Below are 26,771 nucleotides of genomic sequence, written 5' to 3'. Positions count from 1 at the left end.
TGAAGTTCAAACATCGGGAATATAAATAATGATTTACGTATTCAACGAACCGGAATCCAACCCCATTTAAAGCGCTCACAACTTATTCTATTTACTTTGCATTATTTCCCGTGTGCAAGAACTTTTCCAGTATTTTCCTATTTTCTTGCCAGTTCTCCGGTCTTTTCAGGCTTATATGTATTTTTCAATCTTCTACATACCTTCAGATATTAAACAGTCTATCTTATTTTCTCTGCCAAGAAATTTCATTATTCCGTATGATGATATATCTCTCAGTTTTCTTCTCCTTTTCGCGGTTCTCTCTTTGTTCTTGCTTTCTATCGCTCCTAAGAGACCGCTGCCGCCACAAGTTGAGTCAATCTTTCGATTTTGGAAATTTGCTCGGCATCGATCATCATTATTGTCAATCACAAGTTTGACTAACTAGAAGGCAACGAGTGTAAATTTTATAAAATATCTTGTTTTTCTGCCGTGTGATAAAGTATGAAAATTGAAATATAAGTGGTGTGGTGTATACGGCGAGGGGCAGGTGAGGCGGTCTATTTCCCTCCATAATACACACTTTGTATTCCGAACAAGTTTGCTTGAGATGGAAAAATATTATTTTCTTTACATCACTTCTTTCCGTAATAAGATGTCTGAAACGGGACACATTCCCAGTATTTCCAAGGGCTAATTTCGACGTTATTGGCCATTAAAAATTTGATCGAGCTCTATTATGAACGTTGTTTAATAATGTTTCTGTAACGACATCATTCTCGTAAGTAGAACAATTGTGTTTTAAATCATTTAATAACAACTTTCCAAGCAGACCGGTTCTTTAATAATATACTACGTTAAGTTTTTATTTTATAATGTAATAATGTTCTCTGGATGCATTGAAATCTTGTACACGTCGTCTATGATCAAGTATATCGACGTGGCGGCGGCGGAGTCCGTGACGGCGGCATTTTATTAGATTTTTATTAGAATTTTATTTTTAGTCCATCGAATGAAACAAGGTTGTTTTATAATTTTGTTGCATTATTGTTACACTCTTCTTATATCCTCGTCTCGTTATTGACATTACAGTGTCTACATTAAATATCCATTAGGGGAAGAAATTACTTTAACTCTATAATGTCGCACTCGGGGGTTAAATCTTCCCTCACGGGGCCCCCGCGAAACCCTTCCTGAAACGATTCAACGGATTGATTTTTAATGTGGCATCCGGCCCGGTTAACGGCATCTTTACGGTCCTGTTAATTGATTCCGTCCTCGGAGGCGGTTTCATGGGCGATCGCGGTCCGGGCCGGCCGCCACCGACCAACCCCCCCAAAATTTCAAATCTAAATCTCGTTCTCCCCGGCCTGCTGCAAAATCCATTTCGTTTTAACTTGACGTTCAAATTGAATGTTTTGTAGTGAGGAGGGAGGCGGCAGCGGCGGGGGCGGTGTCGGGGGTGTCGATCTCGGGCGCGCGACTGCGGGGGGAAAGTGCTCTTGATAAGCGTGATTTAGCAGCCCCGGGGATATTGATTTTTACGTCCCTCAGCCCCTAACCCGCTCTCAGTTTTATATGTCTGTTTTCTTACTGTAATAGCTCGGTATGTTGCGCGCGCCATGTCGAAATGAAGAGAAAACAGCCAGAGGGACGCGAAGGGAAAGATGGTTTTCATTGGTGTTGTGTTTCCGCGGGACGGAGTGGGAGAAACGGCCCGTACGCAAATACGGCCATTACGGACGGTGACATCGGGACACCGATGGATCTTCCTGCTGGAGGACCATTTCTTCAGCATTTTACGGATTCTTAACTAGTACTAAAAACCCCACCAACGACAAGACAAGGGAGCTTTTATCGGCAACACCACATTTTAAACACCTCTAAATTTTTAATTACCCCATCTTTATACAAAGTTGTTAACTCATTACGGAATCATTAATACCCACACGGCTTGACAGATTCCACTTTTTTCACGACAGATCTGTATACTGGTATCGTATTTCTCCAGGATGATGAACTACCACTTTGAATAGTATTTTACATCAATCCCAGACTGAGGGCAGTGGACTGAAATCGCGAATTCCGAATTCGTTACTTACCAAGCTAGGCACACTTCTAAGTATCTAAGTGGAGGTAGATAATCCTCTTTGAGTTTAATAATGTGCTTAAAAAGGTCTTTTTTTACAAAACAATGAAAACGCACTTAACTCTTTAATGGTCTGGCTGCAGATAATGCGATAATAACAAGAAGTTTTCGCGAAACTTTGAAAAAACACGTTGTGTTGTTTTAGTTTTAATTTTTAATTAGCGGCACTTATCCTTTTTCGGTAAGTTGGGGGCTATTGACGAAAAAGGAAACATAATCTTCAATTGGCTACAAGGGACACTCAACTACTCACAAAGCGTAGATAACTGACCACACAAGCCGACTAATACACGTGCCATGCCATCATTAAATTTTGTAATTAGCGCAAGCGATGACTATTATTTCCCAGTTGCGCTAAAGGGAGAAGAGATCTCAAAAAAAAATTACCAATAAGGAAGTCTAGTGTGTCACCAATCACTTGCTTAAGAATTTTTTATTTTAATCAAACGACGGGTTTCTAATCTATCAAAGTTACTGATCACGTCTCGGAGATGTAAACAATACCAGCATAAATTATCCGGTAGGTGGTTTGAGAGGCCCCCGTCCAGACTCCGGGACCCTCTCTCACTTATAAGGGTGCAATATCTGGTTTTGAATGGGCTTTTCTATTCTCTTCGAACCCTGAAACCTGAATTTATGACCTGCATTACAGGACGACTCAACTTTTAGACAAAAACATCGCGTAGTGTTGAAGTAGTTCTTGATTATATCATTACAACTTTTAACATAAAATATCAAGTTTGTCACCAGCTTTTTATAATCAACAGTTATCTACCAAGAATGCCTTCTAAATGCATATTTATGTTAATAACTGTTTTATTCGAAAAATTATTTATCCGACTAATTATGGACTATTTTATTTAATGATATTAAAATTCTGGAAGTTATACACGCGATCAAAAGTTAGATAATGCTGTCATTTCCATGTAAAAAATTTGAATATTTTCGGTTATTTTATGGCGTTTTTATAGCTGAAATGTGACGGCATTAAAACATGTTATGATTGTAGATACCTATTATGCAATTTGAAAAATTGGCCACAATAACTTCCATGAACCGTCAAATTTATTTGTCTCATATTTTAGTCATTATTTGGTTTATCTTATTGCGACAACTTTTGACTTGGTGTTAGAAAAACAAGCAGTTCCTCACGAAAATGTTTAACGTCCGGCTCTGTGCCCTTAAAAGGGCACAATGCGTATTACAAGCCATAAAAATATTGTGTACTGGCAATGACCATTGCTAATAAGTAGATTTTTAGCACTCCCAAAATAAAAATTTATTACAAAACTTTACTCTACTTATTTCATTAAAATAAAGTAATTCTAACATTATCTTGTATTTTTATCTACAATTTCCATAAATGTATAAAATTTAGTTAGCACTTGACACTGATGATTTACACAAGTGCGTAACATTTTTGATATTTTAATAAACTCGTAATTTATTTTTCGTTGCCACAGTTTTGACAATTAGAATTGGGTTCAAGTTGTAACACAGGATTTGTCAATATTGATATTTATAGAAAAGCATAATCCCTCTGTAATTCCTACCGTGTCATAATGTGAAATATGACCTTTTAGATTACTAACAACATAATCACTCGCTTTCATATCCATTTGATTTTAATCCGGCATTCTTCATGCCAATAATTGCATTATCTGGATATTATAATAAAAGCAAACAATCTGTTATAATTTATGTTCAATGTGAAAGTGACAACAAATTATTGACAAGCGACATATATGTTTTACACGAGATTTTTCAAAGATATATTTTCTCGATTTATTGCTTTTTCATTGTTGGCACTCCCAACAGATATATTTTAATAATCAATGCACCATTACACGTAATTGTTGCCGGCATCGCAGGGGAGTGCATATTTGTCATAATTCTGGTGATTATGAAACGATTCTAATTTAAAAGCGAGTTTAATCGACAGTTCATTATATTGAGGTATGCAGGGAAATACCATCATAGATGTAAAAAGAATGGAGCGCATTCCCAAATTAATTTGATAATGAATTGTTTACATGTTTGCTTCCATGATAAATCAATTTATTTATCCCGTTTTTCAGTAGTGAAAAAAATGTTGTATTGACCACAGGGGCCCTCCTACTTTTGTCGCAGTTGGCCTGAATTTGCTTATTGTGCCAAATTGCCGCTTATTGTGACTTTTGGCATCAATTTGCCCCCTGATTGCATCACATGTATACGTGAATATCTGAATTGTACAGATGTGTCAGAGTGCGGCCGTCGCCTCGGGTATTATCTAGAGTGTTAATTGTGGCCGGCGTGTCGGCGGCGTCCCATGGCGTGTCGAGTGGGGCGGCGGCGGTGGTGTTTTGGCGACGCGCCGTGGCGAGAACGAGCGTGACGTCCCGACGGCTCGAAAACGGCGCCGTGGGGATCACACAGCCGGAAATGGGCAGACATCGGTTAGGTTGGTCTGTGTGGCACGCGCCAGCACTACGTGTTGATACACTTGTTCTACGTTCTGGCACACGACGACGACCCACGCCTCGTGACACCGCCCGCCACTTGTCCTTCGTGATCCCTTACGGCTTGTTTACCGCCGCACGAATCCGATCGCCGGAAAATAAGGACTCTTCCGGACGACGGAACCGAGGGTTTTCGATGTGGAAACGTGAAACGGCCCGTTTAGGGAAGATTCATGCACGATGTCTTCACCGTGCTTTTTCGTTAAACATGATGATGTTGTTTTACATTAAAAATTCTAATGAGGTTGTAGTCAAAAGTTGGCATTTTGAAAGACAGATTGTCGTGACTACCACCAACTCGGCTCAGGAAGTTATGATTATGCAAGAAGTTTTACCTCGTTTCTCAGTTTGTCGTTCACATAAAAGTTCCAAAAGAATGAAAGTGCAGTCGGTCCATGGTTCTCTGGGGACTAATAAACATTTCTTCTCCTGTTTTAATACACAATACCTGGACAGCTACTAACAATTTAGTAAAACTTCCAGACTCTAAAGTTTGTTTAACATTATTATTAATTTGTGATTATTCGCACCTTCTGCTCGAAGACGCATGTAGGTTAATGAACAGACGTCTTTCTTCTCCTGTCTTTGAATATCCTGCTCCTGATTTATCAGAAGAAATTGCAGTAGCAATCTCGCACCTGTACTTGCAGTAGTGGAAAGAAAACTCCACTAGCCGATAATAAACATAAATCTGACCCATTCCATAGGAAAGATTACTGAATTAACGATTCGCGCTGTCGTGACAACTTTCACTAACCAGTATCTTACGTTCTTTGTTGTGAGAATTTTTAAGACTAATTTCATGGAAGCAAGATCTTGACACTTGACGAATGTGAAAAAAGGTTGGTTTGACCTTTGATAGTTTTTTTGCCAGCTTAAATTAGCGAAAAATTATTATACTGTCATTTAAATACCGTGAAAGAGAGCTGATACTGCATGTAGCTTCTATGATAATAAAATTAATGTTTTTATTACTTTCACGGGAGATTCTGTGATTGGTAATTAAGAAGACGTGTTATTACTCACAAGTTTTATTTAATTAGCGGTTTGCCTGGTTTCAGTGTCAGTTAAAAATAGTTTGTCAGAATTATACAGTCTTGCCAAAAAGTAGAGAATTTGAGAGGTGAACCACCTTCGAAAAATGAGACTTTTTAGAAGAAATTTCAAATTGAATCTAATTATTTGTGTTTGGATTTGCGGTCCACTATTTTAAAGAAACGACATGACCTTATTACTAAACGCTACATTATACATTTGAACGTGTTCTTTCCTCCGGAGACAACAAACAAAATAACATGTCCTAGTATTGCATTCTTTATTAGTAGAGCATCTCTTCAACTCAACATATTACATAAACGACGCAAATGACATATATGTAGTAAAAAGAACATACACGCTCGTGACATCGGAATGTTGGGTTATTTCTTCGACTTTATTGAATTTTCTGCAAGTAATGGAACTAGCTGTCAGAGCCAGGAGAATTTTACTGATTTTTTGAAAGCTTCCTCTTTCCCTACGATATTTTTGCACATGAAAGCTCATTAATAATAATTGGTAAGTGCTGTCATTTTATCAAAAGGCGATTATTCATGTTATGGTAATGAAATAAAAGATTGTTTTACATGTCTATCCACCTACATTTCTTATCGAACTTTCGATTTAATAAAGATAGCGATTTCCTTTTATCTTCTAAACTATTCCAGTTTCGACATTTTAGACTAAGAACTTCTTTTCTTCGGAAACAGTTATCGTAAACTCAACGCAATCAAAACTTTTTCCAGGATCAAAGTGTTTGCATGTTCGCGCCTGGTTTGTTCTTATTGAATTATTTTTAATGAGCCTCGTTGCGTGTAAAGTCTTTTTACACGGTGGTAATCTTAAAAACTTCCTTTATACAACGATTATCGTCTGTTTAAAATGTTGTAATTCACTACGAATAAGTATAGCAATATTTTTAAACGGTTGGCTTTCGGAATTGCCGTATTAAATGCTGCTCTTGGGAAAACGTAATGAGCCACTTAATCATTTTTGTAGCGTTCATCCCTTTAGATTGTGGTGTTATTATCAATTAATTTTCTCACTTCGATTGCATGCTTGGGGTGCACATTTTTTTACTTTGTCATAAATTATTTTTGGGTTATTTACTTTCTAAAGTAACTCACTGTAATAAAAAGTAAACGCTACTGAAATTTACGGTAGTGGCACTGGAAACTTAATTGAAATTTTGTGATTTAAAAAACATGACTTGCTCAACAGGGAATTTCAGACAATATTTGCCAAATGCAGGTACATCGACAAAATGTTTCCATTTTCATTTGCTGAATTTTTGCTTTGAATCCGAGGAACTCTAATCCTGATTTTATCACAGTTCTAGAAGTAAAACTTCAAGGAAGATAAAGCTTTTAATTAAAACTCAGTAGAGTGAGGCGTCTAAAAATGCAGTAACCAAAATTCAATTTGAGTGATTTTTTTCTATTTTTGTCACTAAACTAAGAAAAATTAAAAGAATAATTAACAATTAATTAAATTAATTTTCAAACTATGTTTTCTACCTCAAAAATTTCATCGAATTTTAATTTTTTATTCTACTTTGGTGCAGATTTTTGGAAAGCTCAACACAATTAATTGCTTCCAAACTCGAGATTTCTAAAAATGCACTTTCTTTTATTCCTTAATTTCTACTTCTTGGGTAGGGTCGTGTACATGACATCTTTAATAATGGTGTTCAAATCTCTTCAATGAGACGTCGATTTTGACGTGAGCTTTGATTCAACTTTTGGTATTTCCTAATTCGCAGGAATTGCGATTGTTTTGTATTTTGTGCCACTTCATGATTATAAATTGCCGGTTTCTGTTCCCCGAATACTGATAAGAAACATTCAAGCTTGCGACTTGAGGAAATCTTCGTCACCTCTTGGAACATTTTTCTCCATTCTCGCAGGAATTTCAATGGAAGCAATGCAGGAAAGTGTATTTGAAAGTTCCTTGTTGGAAATCTTACCGATTCCTTCTGCGGTTACCCCTTGCTGAAAATCTATTTTATAAAACTAGAATTTCTGATCCAGAAAATTTGTAATTCTCAATCCATGGGGGCTTTCGCGACGACACCTCTCGTGCAGCTTAAATGGCGGTCTGGGCCACGCCGTCCGCGGAGGGGTGAGGTACGCCTCATATTATTTATTCGTTTTTCATGGATTTTTGAGATTTAGATCGACGCGGGCCTCTTCGATTCCGGTCGTCGTTTGCGCAGTCCGCTCCGGGGGGAACAGTTTGGGGAGGGGTCCGTGAGCCGCGGCGCGTTATTCGGTTTCGTGCCGTTGTTGCGTTTACACGAGATCGGTCGCGTTCCGGAAACCATGCTCGACGTAACCAGGCGCCCGGAAAACTCCGGCTCCTTTTAAGTAGAGAACAGGAGTGAGACTAGTTGTCTCCAAAGTGTTTTAATTTTCGTTTGGTGATCACCATTTTTTCTGTGCATCGGGCGGTTTTTCTCTTTACCACGTGGACTATCTTGTGCCCGTCACAACGCTGGAACATTTGAAGCCTATCGTGGCTTCTATCAACACCCTTATTGGAAATTGTGAGAATATGGAGGCCACTTATTGCGTCGGCAGCGATGTAGATGTGTGCAGGATGTTCGATCAGTATTTATACAAGGTACACATTCATTCTGATTTTATTTCTGATGGGGGAATGTTTGTAAACACTGAAAGCGCCACGTGATTGAAAGGGTTAATTTTACATTTTTGTCCTCGTAAGAATTTTATAGCAACCTCCCCAATTTCACAATTTTAATTACACCGAAAGCTCGTGTATTGTGACCTTCCGTCGCCTCGAGCGAGCTTTCCCGTCCCGGAAGATTTAATTCATTACTTTCGAGATTTGATTAAATTGAGAACCTCTCTGTGCGCGTTTTAGGGATGCATCTCAAAGAATTCAACCTTGAAGACAAAAGGTCACTGACACACAATGAAGATGATTTATGTTACCCAATTTAAAACAGGAAAGACCAACATTATAATTATTTTGAAATAAATTTAAAAGGCACATTAAGAATATTTATACCTATAATGCATTTTTGTTTGTTTATTAAGATTTATTACGAGGCGGAGGAAGAAGATCGTTGTGATTTAAATCAGACAAAGATGGTGGAATTTTCCTAACGCTGCGGGGTTGTTATGAAATTGTTACTGAACAAAATTAATCAACGACGATAAGTTGCTATTTGAAAACGTTGCAACACTAAATTATTGTATAATTGGACAATAAATTACGCCATGATTTATTTAATCAGAAAAGTAAAGCGGCCCTAATCCATCATCATTTACATTTTTACGAAGAAACAATTCTAATTATAAGGTTGTACTCGCGAGTAATTGTCGTCGGGAAGGGACGCATAATGCTCCGGGAACTATTTGTAAAGCCGCAAAAGCTCCATGTTTGCATTTAAATGAAGTAAATATGGAAACAGTTGTTGGTACACAACTTCGGCGAAGGTAAATATCACCCGAACTCTCCCCGGATTTAACGCTCAAAAACACGCTCCAGAAAGCGTTGAATTAAAATGCAATAAATTCCTTTTTTGTCAACCGATCGGACTATAAATTAATACCGAACTGATAAAATTCAATTTCTGACCAGGAATGCAAATTAACTTCAACCTAGCAGGGTCAACCCCATGTTTATTTTTCTGCGTTATCAGATCCTCTGTGTTATTTACAACTAGGATCTACCTGTAATTATGCACCTTACAGAGTTCAACACGAGGCAATTATCATAAATTAAATTTCGTTTCTTCCCTACGGATTATCAAGCCCCGACTGTGAATTAGTGCCCCTCGTAAATACGTCAGATCGATTTTAATTTAGCAGAAATTTGTTGTTTAACGGCACGAGGTGATTAAGTCTTCGGAGAAAAGTTTTAGATCGAGTTTTTAAGTGAAATTCAGGTAAAATTCTGAGCGCACGACAGATGGTTCAAAAATACATTTGCATAAATATGTTGGATTGAATAATTTTAAACTTGAAGTTCTTTCAACGCGACGGAACCGTTAACCTTTTTTGTTTGTTGTTGTTAATAATTAATCCGGTGACGATTAGTTTGTTGCATTCTTCGGACGGCGGCGGTTCACATACCGACAAATTTTCTGTTTCTTTTTTAATTTTATTATTCTTTATCGGATCTTGTTTGTTTTAACTAGACGGTCAAACAAATAAAAGTGAAATAAAACTGTTTAATTATTTCTGGTTCTTTACCACTTAACTTTATTATCGTTCAGTTTAATTTACCTTGTTACTTTAACTTAAGTATTTAGCTATTTTCATCTAGCTTATAAATTGGCTTCTAATGAATGATAACCAATAATGAAAATCGTGCTGACGTGGACGTTGTTTATATTTAATAATGAAGTATTATAGGAGAACAATGTTAATTAAAGTAAATATCAGATATTTTTGATAGAAACGTCCTAGATAACGTGGTAATACTTCTTACAATTACACAAGTCGCTACATTGCATGGCCAGAGGGAGTGAAAGATACAATTGAAATTAAGTCACTGTTTATTCATAATGCAATTGTATGACTGTCTTGAAATGAAAGCACGGACTTTCAAAATTATGTTGCCATTGTAATGTAAATTATTTGCTTTAGTTTTTTTATAATCAAGAATTTACTCTTGATAGTACATCATTATCGACACGCTAAAGAAAGTTCGATATTAAAAGGCATCAATATCTAACATTTGTTGACATTAGATATCTGTAACCAAACTAAAAATAAATACGTGAGGTCCTGATAAGAAAATCATAACATGCTGCTCAGATCTTTTAATAAACCACCCTAAATCTTTTGGGGCAAAGAATAGCCTCGTCCATTTCATTAAAAACACGGCAAAGATGAAAGAGATCGACAGCTGGTGTTTCAGTTTGTATCTTTTTGTTAGAAGGACTCAATTGAATAATCACTTAGCTTTAAAAATGTCTTAAGAATCTTATTTTGTCGTCCAGTTTTGTCATTGTGTAAACCCTTTCGAATCATGGGCGTTTGGTGTAACCCTATATCTTCTGAGTCGGTGGCTCCAGGACCACCCGTTCCTTGGCATCAGATGGCATGCATGCGCTGCTATTTAGTCCACTTGATCGGTTCCATAATCGCATCAGACTTGGTGTCTTGGCCCGTGCCCATCTGTCGGCATGTCTCGCCTCTTTCTCTTTCATTTCTCATCTCGCTACTAATCTCAAAATTAATTAAAAAAGTTTCCCTCAAAGTTTTTCTTTAAAGCGACGAGAGACAGTGTCGACGGAATGCGGATCTAATAAGGCAATCAATAATCTAATCACAATGTTAGTCGGCAATAATAATTATGTAAATGGCTGCAACTAGGTTAGTGAGAGGCCGTATTTTACCAAGCTGTTTTATGGAAGCAGTTGCATTTATTTACTAGCCACTGCCGTTTCAGGAACTTGTTATAATCAACTTATTGAACAAGGTTTACCTAACTAATTTAGAACGATCGTACGCCGATTGAGAAATTTCGGAGTGCTCTTCTAAAATAAAACGAGGAGTGTGTGTTCGTATAGAAACCTGTTCAAAGGCAGGTATCCATCAAAACGCATACATTGTACTACAGTTTAATGCATCAGCCATATGGCTGATTTTATGGTGACTCGTTTAAAAAATCTAAAACGAGTCTGCAAGTTGAAAAAAAATCTACGGAATTACGAACTTTAGACACTCCATTCCCAATAATTTTTCGGAGCCAATTAAACAAACTGTGCGGGCTAACGGTAATTTATTACTGGTGCAGTAAGATAATTAATATTTCTTAAGTAGTGTCATTAATCATTCGCTAAAGAAAGTCAGATTAATCACGGCCGCCGACGAAAATAATAATTTTATTGTTCGTGCACGATAGCTATAAAGTAATTCTAAATTGATCAAATCTCCCGACCTCCATCGCAAAAATCAATCGCGTCACCGAAATCCAACAACCGCAACGCAAAATATCGATTTGTTACAAATCTGGTATTTCAGGCAGATGTAAGAAGCTTTCGACAGATCCGTTTTTATAAAAACGTTGTTTAAATTCAAGCTGCGAATAATTACATCCCATAATAGCAAACGCAGCGACGGAATGTCTCGAAATGAATCTTTATCGAAGGAGTTGGCAGTATTGTGTTTTCTTATCGTTTAGGTCCACGTGTTCGCCGCCCTTCGACGCCCGCCTCCTTATTTATTCATTACGCGTTCCAGAGATATATATTTTCACTTCATATAGTCGATCAGAACAGACAATGAATTTTAATGGCGGCATTAGTGCGAAAAACCCTGCTAAAATAAAATCCGCCACCGGAACACTTTTTCTCTTCATTCGACGCCTTGTCACATTTTGTTTTCGACAGAATCTCATTACATCCTGGACTTTTCATACAGAACACTTCATTCACGAGACTCTAATTTCATTTTTTCTATCGTTTTTGTGTCGAACCATAATTGAAATCATTATGCCATACAAATCGGGACTACGCTTTTACATCTTTTCAGAGATTTCCTTTTCAACGCGTGCGTTGTAATGAAGTGAAGTGTGTTACATCCAATGCATGTTTCTATTTTTATGAAGAATATTTTCATTTTATTTCATATTGTACATTCAAAACTGAAATTTTGTTGCTCATATGATAAACCTAAGGCTGAATAAGACATAAAATTGGTGAACTGAATGATATCTGTCATAAAATTATATGTTTTTATATTATTCTTACATTTTATAGTCATTTATTTATTTAGGTGTTTTTGATTTTACAACAAAGCGATTTTATATTTCCGATATTCAAATTCATGTTGGCTAAACCAGGTTTGAATTTGTAATAAATAATGGACAAGTGGTAAATATAGAATAAGAGAGATGCGCCAAATAAAACGAATTGGAAACACAACATATCAACCGGAAACATTAATAAAGTGTTGGGACTAAAATATCTACAGTTCTAAATATAGTCTAATAACTACAATTAATTTTTTATAAGTTCTTCAAACGAAACAGTGTAAAATGCGGAGTCTGTTTTTTGAAATAAATTTAGTCTGTCTGACATCTCCATTGTGGAAACACATTTATCCATTTCAAGGCCTACTTCATCGCAGAAATGTTGTTAATGCACCTTAGAAACAAATTAGCAGTGTAATAAAATGTCTTGAGCACAGGCGATAAATTCCCGAATTCTTATCTCCGGCGAGGATGTAAGCATCGATAGCACTTTTGACACGCTATTAATCCTGGGAAACAAATTGCTCCGGTGATGGCATTCTTTTTTATTTTCGTAAGTTGAATGTGATGAAAGTGTTGCGGCACGCGTAATCTCAGCGAGTTTGTCTCGTGTCTGTCGCGATCGATTGAGTCGTTTAGCAGTGCGACCGCAGGAGATTAGTCCGGGGCCGCCTCCGTAAACGCGTCCTGGCGGCACGCGACCGCTGTCCGCCTCCGACCGCCCCCACCTTCGAGTCTCCTGCGGCTTGACAGCCTCACATAACAGGTGTCTGATGTCTCGCGTCGGCCGCTACGTTAGCCAGAATTCGAGCCCATGGAAAAAAAGGGTGAATTCTACCGTAAGTTTAGAATCCCGCTATTGGGGTGCAAAACGGCGCTATATATCGTTCCGGTTTATTGCTCTTGTCTGAAATTAACCGGAGCTCTTTTGTTGTAAGTTACATTTCAGATCTTTATCGATAAATAACACGAATTCCATTGTAGCCGTTTTACCTTTTAAGGCAGCATCTGAAAGCTGAAATTTTTTCCCCAGGAGAGAAACGGGTTGCGGTCGGTGCGTGGAAATGTTCGAACTTGTGCGTGTTCATATTGTAATGGGTGCTTGAATGACATCGACTATGAATTATGTATGGGTTCTCCTGTTTTATTATACACTGCGACCATTGTCCTGTCCTTCTTGGACGAGATTCACAAGTAGTGGAATGTTTTGCCCAAATCCGTCGCGACGGCGACGCCTGCTTTTTTTAGAATCTTACCATGGGAAGTACATGACCGCTGACCTCCAATCGTGTGCATCTATCGTGGGAGGAACCAGTTCTTCCTATACTTTTTTCATCTTTTATTCGGTGTAATTATATAGTTTTTGTTTTTCATCGTCAATCATCTCGATAACACTGATTTGTAGGCCGTTACGTTACTTATCTCTCTTCCATCGATTCGTCTTCATGTAATTACCATCTTCTGATTTATTGGGAAACATCAATAATTTTATTTCAGTTCGATTAGACGAATCCAATCGCATCGTCGTTTTCAGAACTCGCTTGAAAAGACATCGTATTTTTCAAATTTAATTTTCTATTATACGAAGAGATTCCTGAAATAACTAGCATGACTTTATAGAACAATAACAATAGACGAGATAGGATCTGCGGCCGGAAGAGTAAGAAGAACAAAGGAAGTTCGTTAATGCAGTTTTGTTCATAACGACGAAAATGGATATTTTTACAAAACGAGGAATATCACGATAGTACAACTCTTAATCTGAAACTTAAAACGTTTGAACCTCTTTTAATTATAGTGCAAGAAATTCTACTTTCATGCTTACACGATCTATTTGTGTTTATATAATGACAAACACAAAAAAATGATTTCATTTATATAACCATCATATGATTTCCTGAATTGGAATTGGAGATTAAAATCAGCAGTGTGTTATCAACGTGTAAACAATTTTAATACGACTTGTGAAATGTTGTTAAGATTTGAAAAGTTAGAATTAGTTTTGACTAAAAACACGAAGAAGTAGACTTTTGAGAAGTGACAAGAAAGTTGAAGCAGACTCAATTTACGATGTGATGAAACGAAGTTTTAATTCAGACGGTCATGTATCTGTTGATACAGTGTTGAGAATCTTAAGACGGCTATCCAAAGCTGTTGCTAATGCAACCCCAGTAAAATTCAGCCATAAAAAGTTAAATTCTCGTATTTTTGTCATTTTTCCTTTCTTGCGCATTGACGGAATCAAGCGGAAAATTTATTATTATGGTTGCTATCTTAAGTGCTTGAAAAGCCGATAATGGAATTGATGGTTGCTTATTTTAAAACCGAGTGGTTTTGATAGATTTTAAAACTAAAATTATGACGTCGTAAAAATTATCTGGCGGTATCGTTTCAGAAGATACGCAAAAGCTAAAGACAAGAGCGTTGCAAATTAACCGATTAAAATAACAGCCGTTAAACATCGGACCATTTAGCAGTCATCTTAAATCGGCTTTGCTTCCGATTGCTCACATCTTTGTCGTAAAAACTGTTAATGGCAAGAGAGGTTTACAATTAATTTTTTACTTTTTCATTTCAGAAATGATTTAGTTGTTCTGGTTTTTTCACGTAGTTCATTATGTTGAAAGTTTAGATTCTAAGAGCGAATAGCGTTTTTATTTTTTTGTGTTCACCATTAAACAATCTTCTCGCATTAACAATTTCCTGTTCTAACCACTGTAATGGCAGACAGTTGGCTTCAATTACCCGAAGCTTGTGTGTATCTACATGTTACACTTAATTCCGATGCTGAAACAACAATACGAGATTCGCTCAACAATCCTGCCCATCAAGAGCTAGCAATTTAAAAGCACCGAGAGCAATATCATGGCCGTTTTGAATAATTTTTATCAAGAAGCTCAATAGTCGGTAATAATGAATTCCGCAGTATTCATGCATATTGCATTTACGATCTCTCGGGTGGTTCGCAACATGAGTGGTGAATCCCGGCACAAAACAGAGAGCGAGAGTTCATCCCCCTATTGAGGGATGATGGGCGAGCGCAAGAGTGTCCATTTATTGGTTTTGTTGTGGCTGGCCGTTGTTTTTTTCTCTTGATTCGGGGTCTATGACCCGCAGCCTCCGGCGGTACATTGTACTACCCTATGACCTCGCATACCAACTATACCTGTTCTCTTGGCTGCTGCTCGCTGGTGCCTGTTTGTACTTACCTTCGTCTCTTCTCCTCCCTGAGACTCACAAGAATAATCATCAGAATTATTCCTAATGGATACGGTTTGATGAATTATTGTGGGTTTTATCAATTATCCTGTTTGGACAGGTGCTTCGTGGTTATTGATGTTCCTTGATCTAGCAAAAAACAAACTTATTCGTCTGGGCTCTTCAGTGCTTTGGGGAAATGTACGAACGATCGAGCTCTGGAGGACGAATCGACCTTTCTCATGACGCGGCTCGAAGAAGTGATTAAGGTTAATCTATTCTTGACATACTCTGATTAATACGATTCATTGTGAAAAGACTGAGAGAGTTAAAAGTTTCAAACTCCGGATTTTAAATAGTCCCCGATGGTTTTGTCATCCCGTTTAGTGAAACACAGGAATCGGTACTATTCCCAGTGGGTAGCATCAAAAGTCGGAACTTTCGAAGCGGGATCTCTCTTTAAAGTGGCTGAGACCACCAAAAGTGTCACATGAGAGACGGGTTAAAGCAAACATTTTTCCCGACCATAGATAAGCGATCCGGTCCGGATTTCGTGTAACAAGCAAATAGTAATACACGATAAAATTCTGTTTACACGTAATAAGAGATAAGTTCCGGTCGGTTTCTGGTCAAATATAATAAAATGGCTCCCAGACCGCAGTTTTGTTTCCGCTGATGTTGAGTTTTTTGAACTGGGTCCATCTACACATCCCCTACTTAGTCGCTGGTTCTTTGTTGCAGCATCTTCACTGTGCTTCCAGTAGAACCGGATTCTTGTATCCTTCAAGGTCGCGGCCGTTGTGTTTTCAGAAACAAGGTGTGTGTGTGAAGTTGGCCCCTTTTCTATTGCGTGATGATCGAGATCTGTGACCATTACTGCCGACATGTGTCGTTGTATTAAAGCATGCAAATAAAAACTAAATTAGACGCTATAATTTATGGATCTCTAAATTGGTATTATTATAATTTATCACACTGTTAAACGTTTTAATTAAGTGTAATTAAAAGTCAAGGTTGTTCTTGTTTGTATGCCGGAGTGAGATACACATACTGTACATTGAAAACTGAAAACGTTTCTTGCATACATTTCGCGCTAAATTATATGGCAGCTTTCAGTTTATATTCGACTTTATTTGAACGTATGCAAATTTTTACCCGTAAATTATTAAACTTATTATCATTTTATTTAAACTGTTGTTCTTTATGTTTTAAGTGGGAATACACCGTTTATTGTAGTGTGAACATGTACCAACAAACTTTAATTCTGACAAGTTTTTCTTTTGAAAGAAATTCAACACGTGATCTTTGTCATTTTTTCTCTTCTTGACATGTGAAAGGAATTGTTGCTTGTTAAATCTTGCCGGGTCAACCGTAACATTTGATTATTTTCTCGATGTTTTGTGAACCAATTTATACTCCTCTATTGTTTGGGAGTGTACTAACGGCACCTGCCGTAATATTCAATTTTAGTATTCTGTTATTAGATAATCATCTTTAATTTAATTTACTCTAAGTAATAATTTATTACGACTATCTCTATTGTTCCCAGCACAATACTCAATGCATTGCTGTTGTAGAAAACCATTAACGAAATATGTAATTGTGCTCACTTAAACAATCAATACAATTAATACTTTTTGATTGAAATTGCTGCCGGTATGTCGTTAACACCGTTATTAGGATTTAGAAAAAATCTCGTCCCTTCTTCAGGTTGAATTTTAACGGAGTCAATTTCCAAAAGAATCTAAGTGGAAAGCTTTGTGCGCAGATCAATACACGCGTTTCGTTTCCACGTTCATAAAGAATAAATTGATGTCATTAATTTTAAGTTAACAGCGATGTGAAACCATCAGTGTCTAACACTCATCTCATAAATTAATGCGCACGTAGTCAAGTAACAGTTTTCCTTACAACTGGGTAATTATTTATTAGCAATTTATTCGATATGTGAAAATCGGCCGAGTTTGTTACGGTGCTCAAGATCTACATCCCTCTAACGGGAATGCGACTTAGATCCCAAGAGAGTCGTGATAGCAATTAACGATTTGGTATGCAAACGCAATAGCTCGTAGCAAAATGATTTCATGGCAAGAACTGGATGTCCAAGAAAAGTAATGAATAAAGGACGAGCGTTTCAGGTGATCGACGTTTGGAATTAATTAGTCTCACCCTCCGAATGTCTGAACAACAAATTGCACTCAGTGTGAATAAAGGTAAAAAATGGCACTCGTCGGACGTCATTTTTTATTCAGATCCTGTCTTTTCGGCGTTTGAATCCTGATTCCTGCTTACATAATGCATCCAGTCTACCTGTATCGGTTTCAGGAAAGTCGTTTTATGTATTTTCTGAATTTTTATCGTTCGCGCATCCTCTGCGAAATGAGTTTTGCACTCCCTTTTACCGACGAAGTTGTGCGCCGTAACTACTTTTATAATGTATATGGAACTCATAAAACTTCGTTTGCTTTACATTGTTCAATTTAACTTTAAAACTCCGAGCAAAAAGATGAAATTATTTTGAAACAAATGGAATTTACTGAGAACAATTCGAATTGAATGGAATTTGCAAGTTTCAGGAGCCCGAATGCGTTCTGTGATTACTGTTTCGTCTCTTTTTCTCCCCCTCTTATAATTCGTTCCCTCTAAAAATCGTCCATCTTCCTTGAGCTGCGCCTCAATTCCATCTAAATTAAAATAATGACTCATCGAGAATTGGCTTAATGCAATGTTAAAAATGTTAATTCAACGACACAAAGTGGATTAATTTAACAATTGCCTTAGTTAAAGGGTTAAAAGATGCAATAAAGGTTGGCTGGGCTGTAATTTTAAACTCATGAATACGCCTCGGGGGCGGCTCGCGTTGTCTTTTTCTAACTCACGCCGCCGCCGGATTCGATACAAGTCGGAATATTCGCCTTATCCCGTTGAAATCCAATTATGACTTGATTTATTACTAATGCTTTAGAAGCTGGGGTACTGGTGTGGTACATTTACTATTCAATTTAAACGGTTCCACCCCTCGGCGATCTACACTTTCGAAGCTGGATTTAATTCCAAATTGATTTGTGCGAAGGGAAAAATTGCTACAATTTTCTCAAGAAAAAGAAACAAGCCTTGGTTTAGTGAAAATATGTAGTCTTAGAGGAGCTTTCATCGAGCACTGGATTGCAAACTAACGAATTTAAGCAAGAGCTTTAGTTCCTGTAGAGCTTTTACGGAAGTGATTCCGCCATGGAAGGCAACCTAATGGGATTACATCGTACCATAGCTCTAATTTTATTCAAACTATCAGTAGCTATATCGATTAATTAAATTAGTTTTTACTCTGTTTTCTGGAGGTTAAACTGACTGGCTACAATGTCTAACACGTTATTAGCAGCCTCCATTCAATCCGTTTCGTTCCAGTTAAATAATTTATATTGTGTGCTGCGTGCTCTTAATGGCCTTTATGGATCATTATATTTGCAACAGCGGCAGTTTCTGATTAAGCAGCCGTCAATCAGGGGGTTGTAACAAATCCCGTCTCATTCTCGCCGCAAACGGAAAACCGTTCCGATTGTCGTCCTCCTGAATGCTTTGAATGTTTAATAATAAAACAACAAACGAATATAAATCACGGCGATTCTAATGTATGTAATCATGTAAATTCCCGTCCTCTAGTTCATCCATCATGTGAAGCGTGACTCTTGGACAAATTGCCGTGTATACAGTCCGACGAACAGTGTCGTTGCTCGGTGTCAGCGCCCCCGCTTCTTTTCACCATTTTTCTCCAAATGATGGAGATGTGGAGGGTGCAAGTTGTTGTTGCATCATAACGACGAATAAATATCGCATAATTAAAATTCATGGCGACATAAATATAAATAAATGGATTAAATGGAGACACAAAGTCAACGTAATTAAAAGTGTAATGAATATTAATGGGGCCCCGTAGCGTAAAAGAACGCAAAATCTCTGCGGGTTTTCACAAGGGACGGTTTTGTGTATGTGCGGGTAGTTACGAGTTTTTATTTTTCAGGAAGAAAAAGCACAAACGGAAATCAACAAAAAAAATCTAACTTATGGGGTGTTTTCCACAGTTATTGAAATAGCAACTTTTATCAATCGATGTAATTTTGCTATGAATTATAAAACACTTGATGACACCCTAGGGCAACCTGTTATTGACACTATGCATAATAAACGAGCTGTTACAGACTTTCAATTACCCATTAAATTTTTATACTGTTTCTTTAAACCGCAATATAATTAAATGTTAATGTGTACGATTAAAATTGAAAGACGTAATTTTGACGAAAGTGAAAGAAAAAGCTCGGAATGCAAGACGTGCATGGTCACAGGTCATAGAATGCATTTTCTACCATTATTTTATCTTTACTGTCTATTTGTTTTAGTTTGTACTCTGTAATTTTATGAGCACTTGACACGCTGTAGTTTATAGATACCATGTAGATACTCCACTTACGTGTTATAATTACGCGGTGACGTGTAAATAAACTCCACCCGTCAAGTTTAAACAAATATTTTTATTGCTACCGATTATTATTTATACATAACTTGATTTTGTTTGTTTGTTTTTTCAAAGTTGGGTACTTAGCAAATGAATCGCTTTTTCCTACATATTTGCTTGATGGAAAGCTCCGCTTTGATCACTTGGAAGATTTTGGTTGCCGCTGGTTGAAAGCTCGAATCCAGACGAAAATAAAACGAGAGAGAAAACGGTCGATAAAAGAGGGCTTTATATAATTGAAATAAACATGACAGTATTTCAAAGCAAGCTCAAATCTAATTAAGAATTTGAGATTATTTCATGAAAATAAATTGTATTCTTAATATTCCCGCTTTTCATACTAAATTTATTTTACACAAACTCGGAAACTGTTCTCTCTGATAGGTCTTTTTGCGAAGTTTCTTTGATGGCCAATTACGATGATTAAAAAGTTGGGGTTGGAGTTTGGAAAAGTAATAAACTCTTTCAAGGTTCGTCGATACGGAGGGTCGTTCTTTTAGTTTTATTTTTTTGTTTTTACAATTATCCCGCCGAGTTTGCGGATTATCTAGTGTTTGATTAGTTGCATCTTGAGGAAAGCTGGCGGTTTTTATCGGAGACATTTTGGAATAATTATCGTCGCGCAATATGGTTGAACAAACAGAAAGCCATTTCCTTAAGCAAATTATTTGCCGACAATCCATATTATTCTAACCTCAATTTGTAGCTGAAATGTACATTACATAAACTCCATTAAATGCCTCAAGTTCCCAAATTGTATAACAGAATTGCAAGTTTATTTGGGTGCAGTTTGTATAGTCGTGTGCACACATACACACACGTTAATTCGATCTGATTATTCATTCATTGGACGAATTTCAGCAGCAGAAAACAGAAATACTTGCGCGCACTCCTCGCTAATTTGAATTTACAATATTAAGATCTTGAGAGGAAGTTTGTTGCCGAATTTCCAAGTGGATTAACGTGAGCGGTCGATTTCCACCCATTTCTCGCCTTCCTTTTATTGCTCGACGACAAGGGAAAAATCAGATCTGCATCTAAAATCTTACACGTAAAAGCTCACAAAAAAAACTTGACATGCTTTTATTTATTAATAACAGAGGGCGGGATTTTCACGCTTTATCGGTTTTCGGGGTTTGTACCGCTCGGGGGCCGCTTTACATAAACAATGATCGAAAAGCAATTAAAACGGTCAAGTTTCGTCGAACTTTCACTGCAACTACCTATGCGTGGGTTATTTAATTAGAAATTCACCGTTAATTACTTATTTATTATTTATAGACGGATTTGTACGGTTAATGGGTGACGTGATGCCATATGGTTAGATTTTTTTCCTACTATTTTAGTGGCGATACACCTTCCATCGCCGTCAATGCTAAGTGCAATTTCAATCACTCTGAATAATTAATTCAATTGGTCGCGGTTGATGTAACCTGGTGGTGTGGAAAAGTAGATGAGGACTAATAGGACCACTGGACGTAATCCGAGGAGTGTAGCAATAGCTATTGTAATGTTACCGCTCCAATCGGAAAACAGATTAACTCTAATTACGAAAATATTTTTCAGCAATTGGCGCAGGTGATAATCACGTCCAGATCGATTGTCTCATGCAGAGACTAAAAAGGGGCGACATGAACTTTTTAAATCACTGTGAACAGTGGTTGAATTTTTTATAATAACGACATAGAAGAAGCAAGTCGGTATTTGACTGGGAAACTTTAGTTTGTTAATGATCCTCATTACAATACTAATATTTCAGCTCGGGTTTCAGTTGTTATCAACAGCTTTCGTATATTTATAATTGTTGACATTTAATTCGTGTCATTAAGAAAGCCTCACCAAAGCATACTAACACACAATTCTTAATTGTTTTTGTACAATTAATTTTTTGCCTTGAGCAAAAGGATTTTTTGTGATTCCATATTTGAGTTATTAGTGTCTTTATTTTATAGCACATGAATAAATAATAAACGTGGATCAATCAAGCCGAAAGAATTTATTCTAATAACATAAATCTGATAAAATATTGACAAAAAGAGAAACTGAATATTTTATTAACCTAAAACCATTACATCTAAGTAAGTTTGAGATTTTAAAAATTTAATCATGATCAAACCCCAATTTATTTTAATTTTTAATTAATTTTTTTCAAATTGTTGCTGCTACGAGATTGTTATAGAATTTATAATTTTGTTGTAATTTGAAACAATTTTTACTACCTATAAAATTTAATTTCCTGAACTGTATGCATTATTCTGGAAATTAATTACTGTTGTGGCTATCGAGGGGCTTGAAAGTTCTTTGACCTGCTGGCACTTACGACTCCTTCCTCTGGCTTTAATTTAACAATTACGTGTTAATTATAACGAAATATTGTGAATTTGTGTGAACTTCTCTTGCAATTTACGTTTGGAAGTTTAACATTTAAAAAAAATCACTCAAGTTTTGCCTGTTTCCCGTTCCTGCTGTACTTCCACGTAAAACAGTTACAAACATTGATTTTCTTTGTGAAAACACTGTATAGCTGAAATGTGGCTAGGAAACTTTTCCAATTAACAAGACTTTAAATATTTAACTAAACTTCAAGTACTCCCGATATAACATTTGGAATGTTTGAGAAATACCACTGAAGATTTCGGTTGATTTGCAGAATTAATAACATTCTGAAAGCACTGTTTAAAGTGTCCTGATCAGGAATTGGGTTAATATCGTGACGATCAGGTAAACAGGATAAAATTAGTATTCATTGTGGCCATATTACACTTTTGAGCATTTCCTGCATTGTCCGGGAACGGTAATTGTCCGGAATCGCCGGCAGTGCTAGCATCTTTTGTATGCATACACAGATCCTTAATGAATGTAGAAACAGTCAGTAAACAGTTATTATTTGCTTAACTAAATTTTAATAATACCTCATTGTCACCATTGTTGTGTTTTAATTTAACTATCGCTGCGATTGAAAGAAGTCTCCTTACCTACTTTGAGTGAGGATTGTGCGCGAAGTTTTTAGATAAATAAATAGATAAATTTTGCGGTATTGCTCTCCCGGCAACGTTTTCTCCGATTTTAATTACACTATTTATTTATATCCCAATTTGGCTTGTTCATTATATTATAATTTATTGCGAGTATTTAGCAATGAAATTAATGTTGTGGAATGAGCTATAGGCTAAAATTTATGGATCCGGGAAAATCTCATTAAGAATGAAGTTGTTGGGTTTGTTTGGGGGGATTGGGTGGCGGCGTGGGGTTCTACTTGGGGGAAATGGAGGGTGGCGTCGCCGCCGTCACCCCTCTGTACCCTTCAGGCATCCGAGTTCGCAGAACGAGAGTTATGTAATCGATATGAGAATTTGAATACTTTGAATTATATTAACTATGAGGGAATTTTATGTGTTTGGAAAGAGGGCGGGTTAGTGCTTTTCCTCTTTCATACACATAAATAATAAACGATAATGTTTTGACGTTTCAGAAAAAAAGAAAGAAAGAAATATGTTCTATTTCCCGATACGTAGGTACTTTGAAAACGCAAAGAAAAATGTATTTTTCTCAAGGAAACTCGACGATATCGTTTTATACGAGCTTCGGGAGAATAAAATGTTTTATAAAGCTTTAAAAACTTTTTTTATTTATGTTGTATTCTTTTGATAAACATCGCTGTTTCGTTTTATTCGATAAATATACATACAATCGAACAACTTTCGTAATGTCTGCTTTTTATGGGATTCATAAATTTATTTATACAATGTTTCTTTGGTCTTAGATATTATGCGATTAATAAAAAGAAAAATAACCGTCGTGCTTTCCACTTGAATTGCAAGTGCATATTTACATAATATGTATGTCCGGACTAAATCGTTTTTTCATTCTCTCCATTCATGCGAATGATTGACATCGAGTGTCGCCAATACATTGTTCCGACCCTTGTATTGTACCACGAGTGATTTCAAGAATGCACTCCAGAGGACGCTTTGTTTGCTCAAAAACAATAAACACACATGTTGGAAACTTCAACTTTTGTCAATCAAAAGATCATCCCTTCCTGGCTTCCCGCAAACCCGTTGTTAAGATGCAAATTCTCTATTGGCTCTTCCTGTTGTTTAACATTTAATGTAATCATGGTAATTCTAACCGGGACATTACTTAATTGGTTAGATTATTACCGTTTGACCTAGTCAATAAGTTGTCTTTTCTGATGGCACTAGCCATATGCCAAATTTCAACGCAATTATTAAACAAATTTACTGCGAATTGAAATAAATGGAACATTTAATTCCATTCAACTAACTCGATTAATCAGCAGGAATTTCTGCACTTTGACAAACTACTCACGATGATAATAGAACCAACTCATGTAATAAATTCGCAAATCTGCAAAACAAACTTCTGAATTTACATTCCTCCACCTGTTCTATTAAAAATCTTTTCTAGTTTTACCTATTCCATGATTTTGAGACACGTTAGACTGTAAATTAAAATATTTATAATTGCGTCTGATTGATTTTGGCGTATCGCCCATCCCCCGTATTTTTTTAATTACCTCGGGTAATTACGTCCCGCCCCTGTAAATAAACACAGCTTTTGACGTATTTTTCCTCGTTTCTCTCCGCGGATAAAACCGGTAATCTTGCAAGACGGTACGCTACCCTCCCACTTATTACGTTAATTTTCCAAACTGCTGGGTTATTATTTAAATTCCAATCCCTATTGTGAGCGTACAAGTGGCTATTACTATAAATAATCATAGTCGTTGGCCAATGTAAAAAAACAATCTTGGTGCTGCAGGGTTCATTGTAACCTATTACGCCTTATTATAGCTTACATTGTTTATTTTTATGTTGTGGTTCCGACCAAAAACGGGAATTTTTCGTTACGTTTGTATTTTACACGGCATTTTAGCGAAATGTTGGATTAAAAAATATCACACCGATGAATCACTTCGGCGTGAGAAAGCTCGAAAGCCCATCGCTTCAACTCCCCGGACTTTATGGCAACGAAAACACTCATATAAAAAGATTTACGGCACGAAAATAACCCAATGTAATGTCTTTTAATTTAACATGTCGACATTATTCTTCTTGTGAAAGTTATTGCTTGTAAGAAAAACATACCCTCTCGCGTGGATGTAATTGAGGGCAAGTTTTTCAATTTTGCACTATTTCACCAATACTTCAAATAGGAATTTCAATCGATTTATCAAATATCCAAAAATAAATCTTTCGTTTTCACACTTTATGAAGCACTGAAATTGTATTTCCCAGCAAAAAAGACATAATAGTGGTGTCAGAAACGTGTAATTAACGTTATTTATGTATGTTTTATCTTCGATATTTTACTTCAGGTAATGATAAACAACATCAGTTAATTAAGTGCTCGTAATTATAGGTTGGATTCAACAAACTTTGTTTCAGGCTCTCACTTCACTTGTTAATTTCCCTATTAAAATTTTTGAGCTGCTCTAGCATAAAAATTGCGTAATTAGATGGATAAAACGTCTCATAATAACAGTGATAATAACATGATTCATTAGCAAATTAAAACATAGATCATTTAGGTTCGCATCGATTGAATTAATCATTATCATATTATGTTAATAGCAAATCAGTTTTCATTACATTCTCGATTAACTAGCTCTTTTGCTGTTTCCAACGTCACTTTAGATTACGCTCTTTATTTTTTGTCTGCTGATTTGAAAAATCTTTCAACTTACAATTTTTACTTTTAGGCAAACCATAGAATGAAATTTTTGAAGCTCTACTACTTTTTGCAGGTTTTTTTCTGATTATTATTAGATCGCAGAACCTGAGCTTAATTAAATTTGAGAACAAAAACTCTTGAATTCTCTTGAGTAATGTGACAAGCTAATGAATATTTTTTAACTTAGTGAACTTCAAAGTTAATAACTACAAATCAAAAACAAATGTCAGTTTCGTCATTTCAAATTTCTCGTGCCAGCTTACTGTCATAAACATGATTGTTGTTATTTATGTACTTAACGGCTTGACTTGAAGTTGATTTGCGGAAGCGCGGAGTTGCAGTTGCGCAGAAAAAATGATAACGTTTTCGTGAGTTATGAGAGAGTTGATAGAGTAATAAAAAGACAGTGCTGCCAATTATCGTCCGAAGCCGCCCCTGTGTCTGCTCCTCCTCTGAAATGGGTATTATGTATTCTCATTATTGCTCTTGTAAACTTTCGTAATTGACTATACAGGATCACGCAAACTATCAGTAATTATAAGGAAAGTTAGTCGTAGTTGCAACTCCCCATCAATAATTGCGGGCTCGTCGTCTCCGAAAACGTTGTTTGAACGAGAGCTAAAACAAATCCGACAGTGGTAAGCACCGGAATAGTCCGTGTGTCAACCAAAATCCCCGGAATTGCTTTGTCATATCGATCCACATATCTACGAATACGCACGTCTGGTTAATTCCATTTCCGGCAGACCGTTGAAAAAATGAAACAAATCTCATTGAACAAAAACTGAGGAAATTGAGCAATAATTATGGATATTACGGTGATTTTATTACCGAGCTTCTTATTCCATTTAATTAGCCAGAAAGTTTGATCATAAACGCAAACGGGAAGAATTTAAAAATGCTGAATTACAACAAAAACTAATTTCAACTTTTTAATTAAATTTCAGTCTCTGCGCCAACGAACAGTTGTGTT

General features: G+C 36.5%; 1 protein-coding gene across 3 annotated transcripts in view; it reads left to right on the top strand.

The window, feature by feature from the left end:
* Window positions 1-26,771, top strand: part of LOC148168674 (uncharacterized) — an 82,103-nt gene that overhangs the window by 46,410 nt on the left and 8,922 nt on the right. Inside the window, exon 1 of one of the 3 annotated variants that reach the window (XM_088044568.1) lies at window positions 7,907-8,286. The exons of the other annotated variants lie outside the window; for them this stretch is intronic. Within the exon in view, the coding sequence (XP_087900694.1) occupies window positions 8,218-8,286 (69 nt within the window). The 5' untranslated portion in view covers window positions 7,907-8,217. Of the gene's footprint in view, window positions 1-7,906; window positions 8,287-26,771 lie in introns of those variants that run through there. 3 annotated transcript variants of the gene reach the window in all.

Source organism: Gnatocerus cornutus, chromosome 9, assembly GCF_029298725.1.
Source record: "Gnatocerus cornutus isolate USDA-ARS CGAHR chromosome 9, icGnaCorn1.1, whole genome shotgun sequence".
Classification (NCBI taxonomy): Eukaryota; Metazoa; Arthropoda; class Insecta; order Coleoptera; family Tenebrionidae; genus Gnatocerus; species Gnatocerus cornutus.
Note: the sequence above shows the minus strand (reverse complement) of the source record. Positions and strands in the feature narration are given on the sequence as shown.